This window comes from Anser brachyrhynchus, assembly GCF_964034855.1.
Source record: "Anser brachyrhynchus genome assembly, chromosome: 16".
NCBI lineage: Eukaryota > Metazoa > Chordata > Aves > Anseriformes > Anatidae > Anser > Anser brachyrhynchus.
The window spans coordinates 15,005,442-15,029,782 of record NC_137734.1 but is presented as its reverse complement, the minus strand read 5'-3'; the positions used below and the strand labels follow the sequence as shown (position 1 = coordinate 15,029,782).

At 44.1% G+C, this 24,341-nt stretch overlaps 2 protein-coding genes across 5 annotated transcripts in view; one reads left to right on the top strand and one right to left on the bottom strand.

The window, feature by feature from the left end:
- The window catches only part of CEP250 (centrosomal protein 250), a 35,013-nt gene extending 14,803 nt beyond the window's left edge, over positions 1-20,210 (bottom strand). For 3 of the 4 annotated variants that reach the window (XM_080557754.1, XM_080557755.1, XM_080557757.1), the window contains exons 1-21: positions 19,948-20,210; positions 18,482-18,550; positions 17,747-17,829; positions 16,305-16,470; positions 15,578-15,684; positions 14,088-14,315; positions 13,393-13,489; positions 12,818-12,916; positions 11,652-11,813; positions 11,164-11,342; positions 10,538-10,720; positions 9,450-9,594; positions 9,013-9,159; positions 8,605-8,835; positions 6,923-7,116; positions 4,681-4,808; positions 4,331-4,500; positions 3,373-3,552; positions 2,136-2,270; positions 1,684-1,827; positions 936-1,237 (exon numbers count right to left, since the gene is read on the bottom strand). In XM_080557754.1, the coding sequence (XP_080413880.1) occupies positions 936-1,237; positions 1,684-1,827; positions 2,136-2,270; positions 3,373-3,552; positions 4,331-4,500; positions 4,681-4,808; positions 6,923-7,116; positions 8,605-8,835; positions 9,013-9,159; positions 9,450-9,594; positions 10,538-10,720; positions 11,164-11,342; positions 11,652-11,813; positions 12,818-12,916; positions 13,393-13,489; positions 14,088-14,315; positions 15,578-15,684; positions 16,305-16,470; positions 17,747-17,829; positions 18,482-18,550; positions 19,948-20,064 (3,266 nt within the window). In that variant the 5' untranslated portion in view covers positions 20,065-20,210. The remainder of the gene's footprint in view (positions 1-935; positions 1,238-1,683; positions 1,828-2,135; positions 2,271-3,372; positions 3,553-4,330; positions 4,501-4,680; positions 4,809-6,922; positions 7,117-8,604; positions 8,836-9,012; positions 9,160-9,449; positions 9,595-10,537; positions 10,721-11,163; positions 11,343-11,651; positions 11,814-12,817; positions 12,917-13,392; positions 13,490-14,087; positions 14,316-15,577; positions 15,685-16,304; positions 16,471-17,746; positions 17,830-18,481; positions 18,551-19,947) is intronic. The other variant, XM_080557756.1, reaches the window with a different exon arrangement.
- A 1,887-nt stretch (positions 20,211-22,097) lies between these two features.
- The window catches only part of GDF5 (growth differentiation factor 5), an 8,360-nt gene continuing 6,116 nt past the window's right edge, over positions 22,098-24,341 (top strand). The window contains exon 1 of the mRNA XM_080557762.1: positions 22,098-24,341. This exon is cut by the window's right edge and continues 2,204 nt beyond it. The gene's annotated coding sequence lies outside the window, so the exon portion shown is untranslated.

Below are 24,341 nucleotides of genomic sequence, written 5' to 3'. Positions count from 1 at the left end.
GACTAGTACTGTGGTGCAAATAGTGATACCATATAGCTTGCAAAGCCAAAATAAAGTATTGAAATGAAGACATTAGAGAAGAAGAAAAAAAAAATTGACTTATGAGACTCAAACAGAGGTTTTGTTAATAAAGAGAAAATTTGTTTCCCAAGCTTGTACATGCTGGTAGGAACAGCAACTGAAAGCAAGGTGATATCTGGGGAGTGTCGTAAGACTTGCCAGCACCCATATTAAGTTCAGCTAGGGAAATGAAGGCAGATACCAGAAGTGCTAATGGAGGTTTGGAGGAAATACTCAGATCCGTATATAAGATGTAGGATCCCTCATAGCAGAAAAAAGAGAGTACTCTGCCTTTTACTTATCTTCTTCAGTGAAGAGTTCTGTTGAAGATTGGCAGGACTTCACCAGATGAAGTAGCCTCCTTTCTCTTCTTTGTTGCACTCCTTGGACAATAACATCAGTAACTGTTAAGGCTAGAAGGGACCCTGCTTGAGCATCTCCAGATGCCTGTTAGGATATTTTGAGGAATGGGGTAACACATGGCAATGAAAAACATGCTCATTTCTTGGGAGCCTCCAAGTTCCATGATGGCTTCTTCCAACCAGAAGTATAAGGGTGGAAGACAAGTGCAGATCTTAAATGTTTAAAGTGTAGTGAACCCAAGGTGGAGCTGGTGGATCTATTTACCCATTATACTGCAGCTTGTCCTGCCTCCTTTGTTGTGTTTTAGGCTTAAACCCCAGAAAGTTTTATTATGTCAGCATATAAATACTGTAAATTAAAGAACACCTCCTTTTAAGGAAAAGACTAGTTCAAAAGCCACTGGCTTCAGAAAAAAAGTGTAACTGAAAGAAAAAAGAGCCATTTTCATATGCAAAAGTCTAAAAGAGGGAATTCATTAGATGGAACAGAGAGTCTTGCAGGCTCTCAATTACCTGGCTCTTTCACTCTCTAGGACCTTCAGTGAAGCCTCAAATTCTGCATTGTGACGCTCCACTTCTTCCCATCGACTCCTTTCCCCCTCCAAGGACTGCAGACACACTTGCAGCTCTTTGTTCTGATGTTCTACCTCTTCCCACTGGCTCCTCTCTTCATCCAAAATCCTCTGGAGGTGCACAACCTCCAGTACCTTCTGCCTTGACAATTCCTGTGCCTCATTCAGCTCCTGCTGAGCTTTGTGGCCAATTGCTTGCTGGGACTCTTGGGAAGCTGCTAGCTGAGATGTCAGCTCTTCCACCTGAAGTAACACATAACAGCACTCAAAGACTACAGCTTGTCACTGTCAGCCATATCACGTACTATGAAGAAAGGGGAAGAACAGATTTAAATTTCATCTTATCATGAAGTACCAAATTCACAATGGACACAACTGACTTGTATAAAAATCTAGAGGGGCATCATGTTTGTCTGATAAAAACCTTAAAAACCAAGGCTAGCAGTAACAGACCAGAAAATAAACATTCTGATGATTACTGGCAAACGGGCAAAAGGAGTAGCCCATCTGTCCAGGGCAGCAGCTGAGATTCAGGTGACTGGTAAGTCTCCTTTAGACCAGCTGAGATGGAGACCACAGTATGATGGCAGTCAGAGGAATTACTCCAACAGCCTGTTCCGCAACAGAAAAGCAAGAAGTGGAGACACGACCTGTGTGATGACTAAAATAACTTCTGCTGTTTAAGTCACCTGTTTTTGTAGATCATCCCTCTGTTGAAGAAGAACATTCAGTTCCTCTTTGATGGTTTTGATTTCTTCCTTATGCATATTCTCCACTGCCTTGATCTTACAACGAGTTTCTCGCAGCTCTGCTTGCAGCTTTTCTGTTATGTTCTGTAAATACAAATGGAAAGCAAGTTACTGGGACCTGCCATCAGCTCCATGTTTTTCCTCTTTCTGTCTCATTCACATTCATTCTGCCACTTTCTCCTTTTCTACCCACCACTCCTTCCATTGCAACCCTTCCTTCCTTTTGCTGGCTTCAGGAGCTTACCATGCTCTGTGCTTTCAGTGTCTACAGTAGTTCTTGCCTCTTCAGTCCCAGGACTTGTGTTTCATTTTCTTCTTACTGTCCTTCACTGCTTACCTGGCTCTATTACCAACTGCTTGTATATTCTACCTGCCCTACTAGTGAGACTTACCTGCCCATACACTTGCTGCTCTTTCACCTCTTGCCTGAGTTGCTCAAGCTGTTGGCAGGCTTCTGTTAGCTCTCCCTGAGTTTGGAGTAGTGTCTCTAATAAAGCTTTCTTCTCACTCTCTTTTTCTAGCAGGACCTGTACAGAAAGAGAAAGGAAAAGATAGGTTTAATCTTCACAGAAAAAAAACGCACATGGACTTCAAAGACTTGGAAGGCTGATAGGTTCACACATTCTCCAAGCAACATGCTGCTGGCTTCCTAGGTCACTAGATGGCACAGATTCCTAAGTGAGTTTGGCAGTATAAACATCTGCGGTCCATCTGTGACTGAGTCTTCAGTAAACTCTTAACCATCTAATGGGAATGTGTGTGACCTTTTCCTAGTGCTGGTGAGGGATGAGGGTATTCTTCGTCTTCTGTTGTGTCCCGTTCGTCTTTTAATACAGACTCTTGCATCCACTTTGCAGTAGAGAACACGCAAGCCTGCCAGAAGGCTGAAGCTAGCAGCTCCTTCAGAAAACTCATGTATACTGAGTGGGGCCTGGTGAAAATTACTTCAGTTTTAAGGATATGCTGCCACCTCTTACAGCTGATTCTGTCATTCCAGTACCTGCAGACACAGCTATAGGTACAGCCATGCCTTGTCAATCTGCATAAGAAGGAATTTGGGTAGAACACAAGGAAGACTCTCAGCACACAATAGGGCTGCTTTGGCACAGGAGTCTGGTCACAGAACAGTTACCTAGAAAGTGACTTCCAACACAGCCTGGAGGCTACCTCTGTTACACTACTCAGAAACATTTCATTCCCACTGCCAAAGAGTCCTGCACGCCTTTCACTTCACCAAATTCGAAGTAGAAAACACCTCAAATACTTCAGGAAAAAAGGGACACTCGAGGCATGGTCTCACAGTCCAATATCCAGCTAACTCCCATAACTCCATCTTTTCTGTACACGTTGCTTCCTTCAGCTCACCACTGTGATATATGATTATGGTGATTATGCTATCTTCAGGTCTGCAATGGACTTCCTCTCTTTCTTAAACTTACACTCTGGTAGTCTCTTGCATTATAGGCACTGTGCTTCATGGCACAAAAGTCTTATGGTTGCTAAGGCAACTCCTGTTTACAGAAGGGCATCCAACAGACAGCTCTACACAGATGTGCAATGTCAAGAGAAAAATTACCAATAAGGAGACCAGAAGAGTAAAAACACAAATTCTGCTTTCACACTCTTTACCTCTTGCTTAGCATTTTCAACTCTAGTTCGTTCCTCTTCTTGCTGAGCTTGCATGGTAGCAACTTTCTGCTTCATATCAAACAGCTTCTTCTCATGCTCACCTTCTGCCTCTGCTTTCTCCTTTTCCCAGTGCTCCAGCATCTCCTGCAGCTCTAAATGGTGCCCTTCCCGCTCATTTGCCTAATGAGTGAAAGAAAAGATTTCAAGATGAAGTCTCAGGTAACCTCATGAGAAACATGTGAATCTTCATCCCTCCCACAAGCCTCTACCTGAACAGCAAACAGCAGTCGCCTTGTGGCCTATCAAGGAACTTAAAAGGCAGGTCAGCAGGTGGAATAAAAGGAGATAACACCTTCCCCTCTCTGATGGCTGCCTGTTTCGTAACACCTTTGTTCTTAGCATTTCTCTCTGTTCTCACCTCCATTTTCAGAACTCCATTTTATTCAATAAAAAGATTCAGACTGACTGCAGGGTGAGAAAAAGGCCAGTATCCTGACGCTCTACTGACAAGACAGACCATGGACTGAAGTACCAGGAACAAGGAGCTTGTCCCATATGCTTTAAACCCAAGGGTAATACCTCTGTCAACCATGAAAGGACAGAAAGAAAGGAACATAGTTTCTGTGATTGCATTTGGCAGGAACGTTAGTAGTCTACTTCATGATAGACAGGAGTCTGGTCAAGATCCTACCCCTTTGCTGCGAGGCTTTGGGTTGAGTTCACCCAACCTTCTGCTGAATTTGTCTTAGGGCCACACTGAATCGGTGACTGCATTTACTGTCCTGACATAGTCATGTGGGCCTTCACATACGAGACTTCAAGTATGAGCCACTGGCTCTGCTGTCTGACCTAGCAGTGTGTGGCCTATGACAGATGATTACTGCCATTTCTCAGGCTCAGGCTATAATTATGCTAAAGCCATCCCACAAAGATTGCTTGAAACCATATTGTTTCCTACCAGGTCTTGTAGGAGTTTGTTTATTTCCACTTCGTGATCAGTTTGATGAAGTTTGAGAGCATTGTTATACTGCTGTTCTGTCTGCAGGAGCTGTTGTGCCATGTTTTCCCGTTCCTGCTTCATTAAAGATCTCTCTGCTTCCAGCTCACTTTGAAGACACTTCACTTCCCCTGCAAACATGACAAATGGCAAGAAATTCAGTACCTACAAAACAATGGTTCTGATTTTGCTAGCCTTAAGCTATTTTAATTTCAGTGCAAAAGGGCTATGACTGTGTCTCCTTCATTCCTCAGCACTGCAGTGCAACCAGGTGAGGGTATCACCACAGACAAAATACATGTGGCTCTCACCTTGCACCACTTCCTTAGCCTGGATGACTGTATGCAGTTGGATTTCAAGCTGACTCCTGCTGATCTCCAGCTGAGATATACGCTGCTGAGCCTCAAACAGGCTGGATTCCAGGGTCTCCTTCACTGACCTACATGTTGTAAATATAGAAAGAATGAGCTTCTTACTCCTAACATGCTCAGGGAGTTATTCCAATAAGAAGTGGTTCATAATCCCCACACCTGAGTATGGAAAATGGGTTGTGTGAAAATTTATGAACATAAAACATATTTCTGCCATTTCAAATAGCAAGGCAGGCCTCTCCAAGGGAAAGCCCAGGTTTTACTTATGACCTAGCATAACACAGGAAGTACAGTCTAATTTGATCTCAATAGTCAAACCTTAAATTGCTGTTATCTGATCTATGACACACAGGTAGCTGTGCCCCCAGAGTCTGTACCAGCAAGCAAAAATCCATCCGTCAGGGCTCATAGCCCTGATCTCATCAGCACTTCTGAATGACACACAGGATTTTGGAACCTGGAGCTGAAGTTACTTCCCTGCTCTAATACTGAGTCCTGTGTGCCAGTGTCTTACAATATACAGCATTGCTTCATTAGTACAGGGACACATTAGGATAACATCATTAAAGGTACAGCAATAAAACCCACAATAACAACATTTCACTGCTTTATTGTACAATGGAGGACATATCTTCAAGCAAGAGGAACAAACACATGTATCTGACTATGCCAATCACTGGCAGTCCAAAGTAAATGTGCTACACTTTAAGGATAAATAGAAATCAGCCTTTGAAACAGAACAGAAAATGTAGAGTCCAAAACTGTGACAGCAAAAGGCTCGAGACCATCATCTGGCAAAAGCAGTTGATGATGCTTCTTGGTAATGCTTTTATCTATTAACAAAGGCTCTTTATAACTAATTTCTCTCTTCTTTTTGCTGATGCTGTCACTGAAAAATAAAAAGAGCTGAATGCTTAATAAAGACTCTGTAAGTACCTACTGCCAATCTCTGTTTTCACAACAACATATGGAACAGATATAATCAAGCAGTAAGTATCCTCCACTTCACCTACGCTGATAGAACCTGGAAAATCACATCAGTGTTACAGCCATTAGAAGAAAGCTAAGAGCTGTTTATAGACAGTTCAAGTTCAAAATTTATCATATTCCACCTTGCAGCTCTGGCTACACTCTCCTCTGGAAGTTTAGCCAGCAATAAAAGTTATGAACAAGCAGTACAGCCAAACTGACAAAATATTATTCAGCTGGATCAAATAAGAGAAGCTGGAGCTCAGAAGAAGCAGCAGCTCTCAAGAAACAGACTGAGCTGAAACAGTATTTATCAGCCTTGCCAACAACATACTCTGGAGTGGTCAAGTGTAAGTCATGATGCATGACAGACAATCTCCAAAATAACATTTATACAGCTTTGCAAGTTCAGGAGTCTTCTAAAAGCTACCTAGAACAGAGGACAAACTTTGTTTCTGAAAAGCAGAACTTGTCACGTTTGATCTCAGTAGCCTGATAACAGCACAAGGACAGTATCTTGTTCCTTCTCTGCATCACATCTCCGTGATATCCATCTCTAGAGGCCAAGTGCTAAGGTGTACAGGACCCACACATCAGTGATAAGCAATTCCCAAAGACTGGCAAGGATTCAAAAGAAGCTTTCCCGCTGCAGGCAGAACCAAACCCAGGTCCTGTACCACAGTTAACATGAGTTAGCTTAGAAACAGGAAGTCCTCAAGATCTTCAGGAGAAGCCTCTAGCTTCACCCTATATGACAGTGTCCTACTCAGAATGCCTGTGTATAGTACCCTTGAATCCTAAAGATCTCTGTTCAAATGTACAGAACAAGAAAACAAAAACAAAGAGAAGCCTCAGGCTCCATTAAACATCTAGATGCAAGCAGAGAGCACGGCACTGTTATTTCTCAATGCAGAGCCAAGGTACCTGATACTGAGGATTCAGATTGGCTTGCTTTAGACTTCACAGCCACGTGCAAGGTAGCACAAACACGAGCGCAAGGCTTTGTTAGATTTAGCTCTCAGAAAAATAACATTCAAACCATGATATATGGGTTGGTTTTTTTTCCCCTCAAGATTCTTCAATTTTCTGTCTATGGAAGGTCAAGCTGTCTGAAAGGCATACAGTTTGCAATAAATCCTTGTGTAATGATTACCACCTTTATAATTACAGACATTAAATAATGTCCTGTCTAGGGCCTCCTCCCTGCCTTTACCTGGCCTCTGCCAGCTGCTCTGAAAGGCCTTGTCTGTCCCGTTCCACAGCTGCCAGTCGCACTTCAAGGGCAGCCTTCTCATGCACCAGGAATTCCTTCTCTTTGGACACCTTGGCCAGTGCATCCTCTTGGCGAGAGGACTCTTGGCGCAACTGCTCCAAACCACTGCTAGCTGACTCTTGCTGGAGGTAAACCTGAAAGCCGGATAAAATACAGTTCTAGTCATTTCTCTGAAGATCTGCTCAGAGCCAACCAGTGTCACTTCTGAATCAGTTAGAGCTCCTGTACTGTGGGATGAAAGCCTAAGAGCATCTGCTGTATACTTTGGGCTGCCGAAAGGCACTGGGACTTGGAAGTGATGTGTAGGGCCATACTGGGTTGGCTGGGACCAGATAGCTACTTGAGGACAAATGTACATACCCCAGACTATGTGTTTTCATGCAAAAATTCTGCGTTTTCCAGAACTGCTACCTTGCAAACTAAAAATTCTCTCAGAATCTGTATCAGAGCTGGAAATTTTCAGGTACGTTTGAGCAAAAGCAACTTTCCTCACTGAAAAGAGTTAAAATAAATACGGTTTCTCCTTCAAAAAAAAAAAAGAATAAATGTAAAGCTGTTGGATGCAGTGAGGTGATGTTTGATAGGGAAACAGCCCTTCTGGTGAGCATTGTCATTTAGTGATTTATGAAAGTCTGGCTGACATGGCCAAAAAATGGTAGACTCTATACAGTAATTCATGTCAGTAATAATGTTTAATCATCTTACACAAATAAGTTGTCTAATATACCTTGCTGATAATCAATCGTGAAGATTAACCATGATTTTTAAGCTTTTATCTTCAACATAACACCTCTGCTTTGCACTTGACAAACAACTTACCCTATAGCCAAAGACTAAAACAGAACAGACCATGAGAAACAAGCTATTTTCCTCTCAGTTATCTCCAAACACCCAAGATTGTACATTTCAAAACTGTCATTTAAATGATGAAAAACTCTCCTCCAGTGACATGATTCTCACAAGCTTTTTCTCTAACATATTGAAATCAGTTAGTCCAGAGAAAAGAATCTTGTCTGTTCACCTATTTCTTAAATTCTTCCTGAAAGCCTAAAGAGGCTCTAACAATTCAAACCTACAATTTATGTCTTGTCTTAAAATGTAGTTTGAACAATAACAGCAAGATGTCATTCCCCTTCGTAGCAGTACACGGCAGTAGATACTGACTTGCAGCTCTGTGCTGCTTCCTAGGATTGAACATGAGAATGGAGTTCTGAAAGTTGTGGTCTTCACAACAAAAAGCATAAATGGAAACATACAGCCTGTTTTTTACCTCAGAAAAAGATGAAAAGCTACAATGTTTGCTTCTTTTGCCACAGATAACAGTAGTAGCCTCATTCAGGTGCACAGGCAACAAAAGTAATTTCTATGAAGTTTATCGAAAGCAAAAAAACCAGGCCAAAACAGTTTACAATATGTTGTAGAAGCAAAGGACAGATCAATCCCTCAGAACTACAATCTCTGCAAGCCACCAAACCATTTCTAAAAGGAAGTAAACAGAGCTTTCTGACCTCCAGTACTACCAAGCATCTTGTTGACAAAAGCACTGAAATATCAAACAGACACAGCTTCCCTGAGCCAAGCAGCCAAATGCCTACCCAGGAGAACCAGGTTTTTTGTCTTACCTGGTTGAGTTTTTCCTGGGTTTCTTCCTTCTCCTCTGTCAGTATTCTCAGTTGCACCTGCAGCCCCTCCTGTTGCTCCTCTGCTTTCTTCAGCAGCTGCTCCAGGTGGGATTTCTCTGCGCAAAGCTCTTCATTTGTTCTTTTATAAGAGCTCATCTTCTCCTGTACAGAGATCTTTGCTCTCTCCATCTCATCCACTTTACCTGACAGAACTTCGGTCTCTTGTTCCAGCTACAGTCATGGAAGCAGCGAGGAAACAAAATACAGTAAGATTTACTCTGCATAAAGTCTGGACAGAAAAATAACACTTGTCGATATTCAGACAGTCATCCTGTCTGAAGGCAAAGTCTGAAAAGAAACTGCAGCTGGAGACAATCACCTGGCGGAATCCTTGGAAACTCTGCTCACCTGCAACACAAGCTTGTTCAGTTGCACTTTATCCAATGCAAGAGCTTCATTAATACTGCTCATCTTTGCTGTGGCAATGTGTAGATCAGCTATTTCAGAACTCTGCTGATTCTGAGCTCCTGTCAACTCTGCTACTGACTGCTCTGCCTGAAGAGACAAATGAACAACATGAAAACAAAGACAGGAATATCCCTGACTTTATGCAGCAACTCCAGATCCCCTTTGCATCTCTGACAAGCCTGATGTACTCCCAGTTAAACCTTTCCAATAAGTACGTGGGGACTAAATCCACCACAGAATCTGTATGGATCACAGCATCGTCCAAGAAGGATAACACCATTTTTCCCTGACTTCTACTGCCAGAAACAGCCCCTGTGGTGGTCCTGCTATCAGAACCCCCTCTCCCACAAGTGCTACCTAGGATAAAGTGGCCATACCTTTTCGAGTGCCATTGTAAGCTCATGTTTCTCTTGCTTCAGCAGATCCCTCTGAAGGTGTGATTCCTCCAGCATCTCTCTTGTGACTACCAACTCACTCTGTAATAATGAATGTTTTGCTTCAAGTGCAGCTAAGTCCTTCAGACTTGAGAACGGGAAAGGTAAACATGTTTTTAGTGACAAAAACATTATCATTTCCAAAACAAAGACTACATACTACACCCCAGATACAGCAGTTTGAAGGATTTCCACCAACTTTCTATTTACACTTGAAGAATGCTGGGATTTTCTGACTAGAGCTGCACCACTCTTTGTCATTGATGTAAGTGAAATGTTCATCAGTAAGAAAGTAAAAAAAGTTTTCAAAAATCCCAGTACATTTCCAAAACGTTTGGGAACTCTTATCCTAACAGCTTCCTGCCTGTTAGTTACCTCTCTCCTTTTCGATACAATGGAGAGAAGACAGTAAAGTTCTTCTTTGGGGAAGATACTTTTTTTGAGTTTACATAATATTTCCTCAAACTGTTCTCACCTTCAGCAATGAAAGAGCTTGCAATCTATTTGGGGAGGGGATGTATATACATTTTCAAACCAATGATCATAGGATTATAGAGTGATTCAGGCTGGAAGGGACCCCAGGAGGTTTCCAGCCCAATCTTCAGCTCAAAGCAGGATCAGCTATGGGATCAGTCCAGGTTGCTCAAGGCTCTATCCAGTTGGATTTTTCAAATTCCCAGGGGTGGAACCTTCACAACATCTCTGAGCAACCTGTTCTACTGTGTGACTGTCATGTTTTTTTATTTATTTGTTTTTTTCATTTAAATTCAGTCGGAATATCTGTTTCAGTTTATGCCTGTCATCAACTACTTTGGTCAGGTTTGGAAAGATTTTTTTAATGGGTCAGAAAGAAAGGACAAGGAGGCAGCTATGCTGTATGTCAGTAGGTACCCAGACCTGCCCATGTACTCCCTCAATTTTCTACACTACAGATGATAAGCACAAGAAATTCATTCCTTTGTCGTGGGCAGAGAGATCTCCTAAACTCTAGCAAATGCTCAACCCTGCCCAGAGAAAGCTTTAACACTCACAGGAGGTCCTGGTCATGACATACTCTCTCCATTGCTTGTTGCTGCTCCAGCTTTTCCCCTTGGGCTGAATCTTCCTTCAGCCGCAGTTCAGTGTTACTTCGACGCAGACGCGAGGCTTCTTGCTCACTTTCATCTAGCCGTTGCTGTAGATCTCTCCTGGTTTTCTCTAGGTTTGCACAATCACTGCAGAGACAAGTTAAAAGAATGAGGAGGCCTGCGCAACCATTGATCCCATTTTCACGATTCTAGGATGGAGTTGCGAGGAGCAAGATAAGGAGGGACTTGCTCTTCCCCTCACAAGTTAACCGCGGAGGGAAAGAGAACTTAAGGCAGGCTTTGGCTTGCATTCACTGAGAAGCAGTGGCTAGGGAGGCACCCAAAGAACAGAATTTAGAGAAGTGGTATGTTGAGAAGGATGCATCTTGTATTCCGACATTGCTCTACATTTCCAAAGACAGACTTAGAATAGCAGTAAAGCATGAAAAGCAGTGAGCGGAGGATGCTAAAGTGCCGAAGAGAGGCATATGAACAGTAGGGAAGGAGAGTTCTTTGACCATAACACCTTAGAACTCCCAGAGCTGGAAGCAGATTGTCTATAAAACACAGGAGAAGGATGAAACACTCACCTTTTGAGTGATTCTACCAGGGACTGAAGGTGCTGCTGTTGGCTGCTTGACATCTTACTTTCCTCTTCCAGTTGCTCAAGCCGTTGCTGCAGCTTTTTGCACTTTTCTTCCTGCTGTCTGTGCTGGTGCTGCAGGGAATTTATAGAGTCCTGTCTAGCAGAAAGCTCTTCTTTTAAGGCCTGTAAGGAATAGGGAGGAAAATAGCACAAACAAGCAATAGTAAGTAGGGAAGATGGCTTCAGATACAGTAACTTGAGGACAAGCAAGCAGAGAGACAGCTCATCTGAAGGCAACAGCTGTGATGAGGGGGAGGAGATCAGGAGAGAAAAGCAGTGGAACACAGAGCTGGTGAGACTGGCAAGGCAACATAGTAGCAAGACTAGGGTGGCTAGAAGGAAACTGGGTGAATAAACCAAAAGGTCTGAAGCCAGGTGAGGCATGAGCAGCTGAGACTGTGGCCGGTGATGATGACAACCAGAAATTCTCACCTGTGTTGCTCTTTTCCTCCTTGCCAGTGCTTCCTGAACCAATACAAAGGCATGGTCTGCATCCAGGGAGCTCAGACAAGAAAGGAAGTTGCTAGACTCTGGACGCTGGAAATTGTCGGTGCAGACAAGGCTGACTGTGCTGTCACTGTCATCTAACACCACCTGAAAGCCCACATCAAACCGTCACTCTTTGCTCAAACTATTTTATCTATTTCTCCTTCTTCTCCCACTTCACCCTAGAGTTGTTAAAGACTCAATTCAATCATTTCTTCGATGAGAAAAGAAGTATCATCCCAGCCACCACAAGTACTCCAGGGATTTCTGAACACAGCTACTATAAACAAGAAGAGAAGAAACAAATGTGAAGTGGTTGGAGGCTGCTTGAATGCCTGGTTTCTTAAAGCTCTTGGGAATGATTTTGGTCTCCTTCAGTTTCTCAGAACCACATATACAAGCACCAGATCAACACTGGAAATAGCAATGAAAAGAACCATTAACATTGCCCAGGGATGAAGACAGCTGATGAATACTGGAAAACAGTAATGAAATAGCTAATGTTTACAATTACTCTGAGCAGCAGCAAAAAAGGAAAAAATGACTAAAATAAGTAGAAAGAACTGACTTTGTGAGAGGCTGTCTAAAAGATCTGATGATTAAACCTCCTGTACAGGGTGAAGTTTTGAACTAAGTTAAAGTTACCCCTAACCAGTTGGAACAGTTAAGATTCTGTGATGATAATGGTCAGTGAAGACAGAGTGAAGGAGCAAGGCTGGCAAGCACATTGATTGAGTCGGTGACCTTTTATAAAAGTCTGAAGAACAGCACAGTCATTGCTCTAGGAGGGTTTGGGAAGCCTCCAAGCAACACTGGAGTACAAATGTCAAGTAGCCAACTCAGAAAGCACAGTTCAAGAGAGACTTTAGCACGACAGCGAAGGCATAGGTACTGAAATTCCTAGGGACTCAGATGAAGAGTCACAGGAGAGCCAAGTCTGACATTTTATATCAGTTTTTATATCAAAAGAAGTGGCACAAAAATGAAACAGCCAGTAGCAGTGAACATACGCAGTATGCAACATGTGAGTCTATTCACTGTGCTTTTCTCTTTCCTTCATTAAGTACTTTTAAATCAAATTTACAAGGATGTGGACCCAACTTTTTACTCACCTCAGTTATATCTTTGATTAACTTTTGAAGGGCAAGATTCTCTTCTTTGGCATTTTTAGTCAATGAAGCTTCATATTCTACCTCTAATCGACTTGCTTCCTGAGAATAGAATAAGGAAAGAGTGGACAAGAGAAGCTCCCCTCTGGAGCATTCCCATCTTCAGCAGTATTATCATGCTTCTAAGCCTCAGCCCTAGTGATTCCAGTATATTACTTTCCATAATCTATTCAATTTCTTCTTTGATAAAACTAAGAAGAGAAAGATCAGCAACTCTATAGACAGGTAAGTTGTCAATTCCAAGTAACTTTTATCACTAGAGACTTAAAGTCAGGGGCAAAATTACACTGGTAAAGCCTCCCTAAGGAAGACACCCAAGATGTCTGTAGCTCCCCTGCCACTGCCTGCACCTGGACTGACTGCACATGTGCCAAACATGTTCCTGATGTTTCTGCACAGTTAGCACCTCTACTACTCTTTCTCTTGAGGAAGCCACACCTCTTTGTGCTAAGGCTGGAAAACAAATGACTCAGACCAAGCAGACACTGGGCTATTTCCCAGACAAAGGTAAAACATACTAGAATCTCCACAGTGTCGTTAAGTGTTTTCATGGTCTTCTCCTTCTCCTCATTCTGCTTCTGAGACTGTATAAGCAAGGCTGAGAGCTCCATCACCCTGAGAAGAGAAGGTCCACGTGCCATTCCAAAAGCACACCATCAGCTGTTAAAGAGATAAGCAGCTCCCAAAAGCACAGCAGGAGAAGTTCAGCCCAGAAAATATAGCAAAGACAGATTTAATCTCTACATGTTAACGTACTGTATGTTGCAGAAAGGCACTACTCAGCCCAAAGGACTCTGCACTCGGTCTTCCAAGGAAATGTCAGCACAGAGGTGCTACATTGCTCATGATAGTCCTGTGCAAATTCCTCCCAACAACCAGAGCACAGTCCTGGATAGCAAAAGGGCTCTACAAGAGACAGAGTGCTCTTTATACTGCTCTGAATTTCTCACCAAGAATCAGTTAACAGCAAATACATTACAATATGCAATCTCCCCCCAGTCTTCTTACCCAGAAGAGAAGGGCTTCTGCTAGATTCTCCTCCTGCCCCCCTCTTTTTTTTTTTTTTTTGTTAAAGGCAATACTTTGACTATGGTCAGAAATAAGGCTATAGAGAATGTACGTGTTTTCAACACGAACACAGCCTATCTATGAACCTGTGAATCAGCAGTCACAAAAGATAATGCTGATAATAGAAAAGCTTAAAAATATTAACCTATCTTGAAGTTCCTTCTTCTCCAGGTCACCCTTGATTTGTAAGCACATCACTTCCAAAGTCTTCTGGTTTATTTCCCTTTCCATTTGCTGCTGTGCCTGATCCTTTAGGACAGGTCTACCCAAAGCGATGGATTCCCAGAGCTGTATGCCAGAGTTTAGACGGAAGCAGTTTACAAGTATAGATCCAGAGAGCCTCATTTGCTCTGCCTTCAGCTCTGACAAATCTCTGAGGAAGAATAAAGAAAGAATAAAGAAAGAGCTAATGTTTGCACCACCATTTTTATCAGTCAGTCCACTTTTCAAGCACATAATTAGGCAACAGATTACATCTTTGCTAGGGACAAATCATTCATTTGATACTCTGGGATTAGGATCTGTCTTGATAGTTGTAGAATGAGTCTATTTCTTCCTCAGAGACAAGAAGAAATGTGTGGCATAGCCAGAAGATTTCAAGGATTTCTAATTACTCTTATTAATTGCTGCTCTTGTTGAATCTTATTAACATACTCTAATTATCAACACCATGAATAGATGTAAGGAATTTTGCCAGGGTCCACAGCTTTTATACCTAGGATATCAGTGTTCAGTGACCTTTTAATATCACCACTTAGACTGCTAAGAGGCTTATGAAAATATGCACATAATAAGCATTTTGGAAAGGTGGCATAAGAATAATCTTTGAATGCTGTTAAAAAAAAAAGCACAAATTAAATAGTAAGTCAGGTATACACTACACATTAAGGAAAGCTTATCAATGTATAAGAGAAATGTCTGACGTTAACCCAGGTTTGAAATTGCATGCTCACACCAGAAGAATGCAATATCAAGGCTACAATATTATTGCTTGTACAGAAAGCAACTGTGAGAAAGAAACTTCAGAGAGCCCAAGAACAAACAAAACAATAATAAAGAGGTACCAAACTAAGCAATATAAACTGGATAAATGGAGTAACAAGGTAGAAAAGTTATTTTTCTCTCAACAGTGTTGGTACAGGTGTAAGTGAATACAAACTGGCCAGAGTAAATGTAAGCTGGACATAAAAAGAAAAAAAATACATAATCATGAATATTTCCTTCGGAATCAGTGAGATAAAAAACCCGGTGAGATTTCAGGTAGATTTTAATCATCCTCTAGAAAGGACTGCATTATTTGCTGTATGCATAGGTTTGGTGAGGCCATTCTCTTTCATATGTACACGTGTACCTATACATCTGAGTTTGGGCATATTAACCCAAATATCAACATACTCAAGTTCATCTATTTAGGGCCTCTGCATTGCCCAAGCCCTTCTGTTTTATTTGAAAACCATCCTCAGACAAAACGAATCTGAAAGTAGCGTAAAGCGCACATAATGGCATTGCTTCAGGCTATCAAAGGACAAATCGTATCTTCAGCTGTAACTAAAGCAACATCAAGGTTCCAAAAGCAGATGTGAATGGAGGCTTACATTTTTTTCTCCAAGAGATGTAGTCTTAACTTCTTCTCACCTGTCAGTGGCGGTCTTCATTTCCACAAAATGACGGCGGAAGGTCACCACCTGACGCCACAGGCTCAGAAGACGGTTATGCTCACCCCTTAAGTAGCTGTCATAAAACTAAACACACAAAGACAGAAAGAAATGGCAGCCTTCCCCATTACTGTACAATTCTTCTAGATCTGAGAGAGTACAATCACCATCATCAAATCTTCTTTAATAAAAATTCCAACAGGGGCATCAAGGACTGAATAAGCACCACATAAACATCCACAGCAGACCTGCTACCTGAATTCAGAGATGGGAACATCCACACTTCTCCTGTTGTAGCGGGTATCAACTAAGCATACTCATCAGAGATGTCTAACAGTCTTGGTGGAGGAAGCCAAGAACAAGCCCCTCCAGTGTGAGATTTTCTTGTGACAGGCTATTGGTAAGATGCCTGTCTTGACCTTCTCTTAGCTACTCTGAATCTGAAAACATAAAGACCTCTCTGTTTCACTGCTGAGATTTAAGAAATGTTAAAAAAAAAAAAAAAAAATACGGACTTCATGCATGACTGCCCTACAGTGTCCAGCAACATGCACACTCCTCCATCCCACACCCATGTTCTGCTAGCCAGCACCAATACATTCTCAACAGAGCAACAACTTTTACACAATAAGTTGTCTATGTCAGCAATAAACTGTACTCTCATTCCAGTCTGTCATCATGTTGACATTCCTACGGCCTATCCTTACCTCACGTTCATTGCGCCATTCACTCTCCTTCAATTCCAGTTCCTTCCGGGCCCTCATCCAATCTGCCGTCAGTTTTCCAACATCTTCTTTAAGAGCTGAATTCACCTCATTTGCTTTATCCAGGTGCTCCCGCAGGAGAGTGTTCACTTCTGCCAGGTTCTCGCACCTTAGAAAGGAAGAAACAGCAATGAACTCATTGAACAACTGCTATCCACAAGCAACATCCTCACGATTTTCCATCTCCCTCAACACTGACTTTCTTGGTGAAAGATAGTAAAAGTGCTTTCTAGGAATAACTAAGACATCTCTGTCATGGCAAACTCTTTTTTTTCTTCTTACTTTAAGTCCTCATTTTCCATCTACAATTTCAGTCTCCCCTTCTTCTTCAACTTTGAAGATACCCACCATTAACGTCTTGCCTTCCCTCTGCTCTGTCACCCTGCATCCCGCTGGAAGCACAATTGTCCTGACCACCTATCTACTTCCAATCACATCTGTAAGTTTCCACATCCTTTCCCTTGCAATATTGTTCATACTTCTGCCCTTGCCTTTTTTTTTTTTTTTTGAAGAGTCTCTCTGTCCTTGTCCAATACACTAGGACTTGCAGTAAAAAACCCACCTTGATGATACACTAAACTGCACACCACTAAACCAAGACCATATATGTAGGGGAAACAGCTTTAAATGACACTTTCAACTGAAAGAAGCTTCTACAGGGTTCCCAAAGTGCAGTACATTTGTAGCCCTCAAAAAGGCTTTTAACTATGCTCATTGTAATGAACATAAAGATCAAACACTGCAGGTTAATTGCGTTTGGGCCACAGCCTAATACATCCCACTTGGGAATTATTTCATGAACAAAATCTGAAGACCGTTGCCCAGCAAACAAGAACAAAGTTCAGTTTCTGGATAAAAACAGGAGTTGTGCTTCCCTCACTTCGCAACATAGGTAACACAGCACACAGGTGTACTTTATACCTCACACTGTTCATCTCTTGAGCAGAGGGAGAAAGAGAAGCACAGAAAAATGTGACAGAAGATGCCTGTGTTGCCAAATGTTCTGCTGAAAGACTTTGATATAAGCATAGGATATGCTATTCAGACAAAATACAAGTCCAAATCTAACAGGAAAACACCTGCCGCATGAAATCTTTAGGATGTTAGGGCTTGATTCCCAACATAAAGCAGGGCTTTACTGAGCAGATCACCTATGGAATAATAAGAAAATTCAGGCTGGAGATGGAGCTTTGGAGGTCATATGACCAACCCCCACTGAAAACAGAGCTATTCAGCACACATCACTATTAACTGCACCACAGAACGGACTGTGGACCTTTCTCCTTTCAAAATGGCCTGCCCAGCCACTTCCAAACTGACAGGTTTTCTCTTGCTTCCTTGAGCATCCAAGACACCAAGAATGCACTATTGCTCCTCCTTTTTACCTTCGCTGCTCCTCTTCCAACTGGAGCAGTGCTTTTTCCAGGCTGTGCTCCTCTGTGGGTTCCCATCTGTCTGGAAGGGATCCCTTAAGAAAGGAAAAGTTTAGTCAAATTCTTGCATTTCCTTCACTACAGTTATCATCCATTGCTTTCCCCTCCATTTGTTTGGTATCTCAGGAACTTGTGTCTTCTTCCAGGAATTAGTGTCACAAATACAGGGAGGAAGGGAGGGAAAGAGTCAGTAGTTCTCCTCATTTTCACACTCTCACAGCTATCTGTTCTCAGCTAATGACCACAAGCGCTCACTTAGACTTGAAGCTTGGAAATACATACTCTCCTACTCTTTGTTTCCTGGGTTTACTTTAGCCATGAAGCAAAAAGAAAAGCAAGGAGCCAGCAATGATGGCCAATGATTGGCCAGCCTGCCAAGATGCTAAATTTCAACTGATTCTTATTTAGAGACAGACACAATGTAACATGCAGTATAGCCCTCTCCTGAGACTTAGTACAAATGTTACTCTAACTACAAAGCACTCTTTCACAAAATTAAAATCCTTCTTGATAGGTTTTTTTGGACCGGCATTTCTAGGACTACCGGGTGCTCTAAGAATGGCAACTGGACAAAATACTGAAGGTCAAAGTTACAGTGCTTCTTTAAATCCTCCTATCAGGACAATCTTGTTTTCGTCTGCTGTTGTTTTACGGGGCCTTTAATCTGAGTTAACAAGTGTTACATACCTGCCCACTCACCCCTCCGGCTTCAAGTTGCTGCTCCAACTCACGACACCAGGTCCGATACTGCAGCAACTAAGATGGATATATAGAATTAGGATAAGAGAAATTAAGCTTATAACAGACTCAGCTCCTCCTGTGTTAGGTTTTCTGTAAGCCTTTCCAGACAGAGCCTAGTACATTTCACAGCACTGCTGACATAAAGAGAAGTCATTATCGCATGAAAGCTTCACTTCATCTAATATTAAAAAAGTGAGAAAGGGTTTATTTTATGTATAGTATTATCTGCTCATCCTGAGAGAGTGTGATGACAAGCAGAACGATGAGACCGACTTAAAACAGCCATGCCAGGCCAACTACTTCCATCAGACTGAAGATTATCCTGTTTAAACCTCACCGAACCATGTCAAATCCAGAAGGAATTGCCAACACCAAAATCAATGTAAAATCCTAGTTAAACTATTTTTAATTACAGGTTTGGAAGAAAAAAAATTACAAAGTGGCTCAGCATGCCTCAAAACCAGTCAGGTTTCTGTTAACCAAATAATACTTCCTATATCATCAGTATCCTACACAGGTTCATCAAAGAAAAATGCTATTTCTTGCTACACAGCAAAACAAAGGGGAAGGAAAAGCTTTGGCAAGGAGTGAAAACGACTGCATAAATGGGAGGGACTTCAGAGCAGACAGGTCTGTGAACAGCAACTGACTGTGAACAAGCAGCAGTCCTTCAGAAAACATTCAAATGCAAGTGACAGAAACTGAAAAGACTGAAAAGGGAATAAACAGAACTCCTGTTCACTTCCTGGAGGACGAAATGGGCTTTTATCATTTATTTGTTATTACCACTTGCTCTCCAAAGACATTTCCACACCATGTCAAATGCAGTCCGACCGTATAGGTTTTACCTTTCAAGCAGCAGGCTTCTTCATACCTGTACAACTAGAAACAGCCTTTCAAATTTGCATCACTTTTCAATGTTTAGCAAATTAAAGTTAGTTCTGCTAACAGTCCTGCCCATGCGCCGCAGCCAAGCGCTTCAGCTGCCCAGCTTCCTACGCCGCAGCCTCCTCACAGGCGGGCGCTAAGAACACCCCCACCGAAACAAACCCGCCAGCACCCCTCCGGCCGCCGCAGGCAGCAGGCCGCAGGGCTTCGAGGGCGCTCGAAGAGAGGCCGGGCTGCTCTCTAGTAGCCGGGCCGCGATTAAACGAGCTCAGGCCCGGCTGCCCGCCGGGCGCCGGCTCTCCCGGGAGCTGCCCTAAGCGGCGGGGTGGCGAAGCCCCGGCGGGAGGCTCGGGAGCGCGGCAGCGGGGCCAGGCCGGGCGGAGCAGGGCGGCTCCCGGGCCTCGCCCCAGCCCCGGGCTCGACGCCCTCACGCCCGCGGAGGCCCCACCGCGGCTCCCGCCCGGCCAGCGCAGCGCGGCCCGGCCCCGGGCAGCTCCCGGCGGGCGCTGCCGCCCTCCCCTCACCTTCTCCTGCAGCTTCCGCACCAGCACCGCTTGCCGGTGCTGCGCCTCCTCTGAGCTCTGCAGCCGGCGCCGTAGGGAGGCCTGGCTCCGCGCCGCCTCCCCGTCCCCGGCCGCCATGCCCCGTTCGCCCGGCCCGGCCCGGCCCGGCCCGCCTCGGCTCCCGCCGCCCGGGCGGCTCCGCCCCGCCGCGGCCCCCCGCCCGCCGCCTGCCGGGCCCGGGCTGAGGCGGTCGCGGGGTGGCTGCCGCCGGGGCCGGCAGCGGTTCCGTTCTCCCTGCCGGCAGCGGTTTGGGTGCGGGCACCGACGTGAGCCGCGGGCAGAGCGGTCGCCCAGAGAGCGGCCATCCGCGGCGGGTGCCGGCCGTGAGAGGAGGAGCGCCGGGAGCCGGGCGGCCCGAGCCGCGACACGCGCTGCCCCGGCTCCCCGGGCAGGGCCTGCCAGCAGCAGGGCAAGGCGGCTGGAAGCGCAGAAGGCGCTGCCGAGCTGAGAACCTCTCTGATGCAAAAGCAGACCCTTCAGGTAGCAGTAAAGGCAGCCGCAGCGTCCGCACGAGTTTACGTGGAAGAAATTTTCACGTGCAGGTAGCAGCCAGCTGGAAGCAAGGCAGCATGCGAGTGGACTTCAGTGAGGAAGCAGTCACCAGGTCATGGCTGCTGCCCGTGATTTTACAGTTCCAGCTGCATCTCATTCTTCTGACATGACAGTTAAGGCTGTCTAGACAATCATCTTCGATACAGTGGAAACCTAAATAGTGAGGTGGATTCAGCTCCATGAATAGCTAGAGCATCGTTAGAAATCCAGGCAAAACCAGAAACATTCAAAACTGGGTGAAGTGTCTCATGAAGCCATACTTGCAAAAAAAGGTTTGAGGACGTAGTAGCGGCTGGCTGAGGAGGCCTGCCCAGCTGAAGAACAACATCGGTATAAACAGTGGCAGGGAGGTGCCCGTGCTGTGCCTGTTCTTGTGTCAAAACGATGACGAAAACTAGGAGTGGCTCAGAAAACAACTGGGTTCTGAAAACTAGCTTCTCAAGAAGTGGCAGAGGTTCATTTGAAATATAATTCCTTGTCAAATGAGACAAAAATAGAAAATAATGCATTTTTTTTTGTTCGATTTGCAGCAATTGTGTTCACACAAATAGATGTGTTCAATCTACAAATACAAAATCCACAAATAAAGTGCCCTTCTGTATACGGCAGTGCCGCCAGGCATGTGGATCATTTTATGCTGTCTCAACTTTTCTGTCTTTCTTAATGGAAGTGCTGCTCCGTAAGTGTTGCACTCCTGTCAGTGATATGCAGAAGTGTGAAGATGGAGGCTTGTGGCCGTGCCTCCCAGAAAAGAGAAATACTGGCATGCAGATTCTGCCAGAAGCAGCATCCGGTTTAAATCATTTAAGGGATGGGAATAATTGGTAATATGTTTTGAGAGCTAAAGGAGTCCCCAGGGCTTAGCTTGAAGGAACTCTCAACACCTCTGTCTCTGCAAGGGCTCACTCTCAAAGTCACAGCAAGCCTCTCGATGTCTCCAACCACATGCATGTCCCTCCCAGCTGTGTCAGGATGCGGCAGCTCCGAGCACTGTAAGGCTCCTGAGGAAAGGAGGCCAGGTGAAGGCTGAGATGGATCTGCCCATGTTTGTCAGCTCCATCCCCAACAGGAGCAGTGGCAAAAGCATGCAGCCTGTCCCGCTGTCCTGGTACCTACTGTGGAAATGGGAGTTCTCCAGCCTTACTAGCAAAATGCTGTGGCCCCAGCTGGGCTCTTGCTGTGGGACTTGATTCCCAGTGGCCTGGGGTCCTTCTTCCTGTGGTGTTTCAGGTGAACTTCTTGCACAAGGCCTCCTGTGATTATTTCTAGTTCATTATCATCTTTTAAGACTAATTAGATCCCAAGACTACTGTCTTTCAATTGATTCCAAGTGTCATCCAAAAATGCTGTTTCCTTTTTTGTGCTCTGCCTGGCTTTCTGAACTGACCACCTATGCATCATTGCAGCAAACAGGTACTTTTTATTGCTAGTGCTCTTGAAGCAGTTTACGTGGGACACATCCAGTTCTGGGCTCCCCGGTACAAAAAAGACGGGGATCTCCTGGAAAGAGTCCAGCGGAGGGCCACAAAGATGATACGGGGCCTGGAGCATCTTCCCTATGAGGAAAGGCTGAGAGACCTGGGTCTGTTCAGCCTGGAGAAGAGAAGACTGAGAGGGGATCTCATCAAAGTGTATAAATACCTGAGGTGTGGGAGACAGAGGGATTTGGCCAACCTCTTTTCAGTGGTTTGTGGGGACAGGACAAGTGGCAATGGCCTCAAAATGGAGCACAGGAAGTTCCGCACCAACATGCGAAAGAACTTCTTCACAGTGAGGATGACGGAGCGCTGGGACAGGCTGCCCAGGGAGGTTGTGGGGTCTCCTTCTCTGGAGATATTCAAGGCCCGTCTGGACACCTACCTGGGCAGCCTGCTCTAGGGAACCTGCTTTGGCAAGGGGGTTGGACCCGATGATCTCTAGAGGTCCCTTCCAACCCCTACAATTCTGTGATTCTGTGATCCTTGTGGGTCCCTTCCTACTCAGGATATTCTATGATGCTGTGTAGTGGATAATACTCCTGGGCTTTTCTCTAGGTTTGTCCTATCCATAGCCTACCATTGTTCAAAGGCTATCCAAGTCTTGATAACCAATGACACAATTCTTTCCTCAGACTGCAATTTCCTGTTTATCATTGGGACATTTTAAGGCTTTTTAAAATTATGCCACAATTTCCTTTGTTATTAAGAATTTTATTACTTTTGTTTTGCTCCAGCCCCAAACAAGTCTTTTTTTTTTTTTTTTTTTTAATCTACAGCATCCCTGAATTTTCTGTAATTCTTTCCTTTCAAAAAAGAAAGACAGAGCTGTTGAATTCCTCCCCAAATTTGACTTTGCAGATTTTTAAAAGTCGCTCTTGAAAAAGCTTTGGTGCAGAAATCCAAGTTCTCACAGAAACAGAATATTAGTTGGTTTCAATAAGCAAAAGCAATGTGTCAGCAAGTGGCTTAACTTTTGGAGTTTATTTGGCTAAATCCGTGAAATGTTCCTTTGGCTCCCTGTTGCGATTCCTTCCTCCAGCCTATCCGGGATGTCCAGAGGGACTCTCAGAGCAGTCTGTTTGAGAAGCTGGCACAGCTTTTGTAGTCAGGCTCCTTGGAATTTGGTGAACAGGAGGCAACCCCATGGGGTGGGGACCCAAGCTGCCCTCCCTCTTCAAGTCCCTAGCACACTGAGAGAGGAGCTGCCCTTACAGAACGGGCCATTGCAGGGCGGATGGGTGGGTGGTATGAACCCAACTGCTCGAGTGATACACGTGTCCTTGGCCAGTGGTGAGAAATAATAGGCCTTGAGCATCCTCTTCCACCGTCCTGTAGCTGGGCTAAAGCCTGCACCAGAGAGGGGTTTTCCATCTGCATATTGAAGATACCAGGGAAGCTTGAGCTTAGTCTGAGCTACGTGTGGTCGCCCCACATTAGCAGAGGGCCACAGTCAGACACCCTGTTCCGTGGGTGCTGTCTGAGGCCAAGATCCCCCTCTAGGAGCCATGGGGCTCTGTGCAGTGACCGAGCACTTAGAGGGACAGCGTCTCAAGAGAGACTGTTTAAAAGATAGGGAATAGTTTGCACAGCTTTCTGCTTGCTTTTAGTCTTTTATTTTTATTTTTTTCTGTGTTGGCCTGTCCAGTCTGTTAAGACATCTAATTCCATGGTGAGATGAGAGCCTGATTTACCCCTGTTGTGTGCATTCTTTTACTTGCTGCTACTGGCAAAGTCCATTTTTTTCTTGTGTGATAAAATCCATAAATTGGTGGGTATATTCATCTCAGATATGCAAAGATTGTTGGAACATTTGATTGATTCTGCTTCTAATCAGGTTTACTAAGAGACAAGGCCTATGTAATGACATTGTCATACCTTTAGCCCTTTCCTGTTCATCAACCCAAATAATTTGTGTATCTGCAGATCTCAACCAAGTTTGACAGAGCAATAGAGATCTTATAAAAATTTAGTATCTTTAATGTTTGTGAAAACTGGAAGCTTGTTAGAATAAAAGTGTGAACACAACATCTAGCTGTTTTTTCCCATAGTGCAGAACTGGTGCTGCACACTGCATTTGCCTGCTGGAGTGGCGTTGTGGGAAGGAGGAAAGGATGGCTTGGCTGGGAGGGCATGGGGACAGCGTAAAGGAATTGCTGGGGAATGGGTTTGTAGGATGTAACTCAGGGAAAAGCTGCTTTGTTTTGATAGGGAACATCAAAACTACTTCAGAGGAATGGCAATTAGGCCAAAATCAGGAGGGTGGTTTTTTTGTTCTACCTTATTTGGGACATCTATGTAATTACTGAATTTTTTTCTACCCTTCAG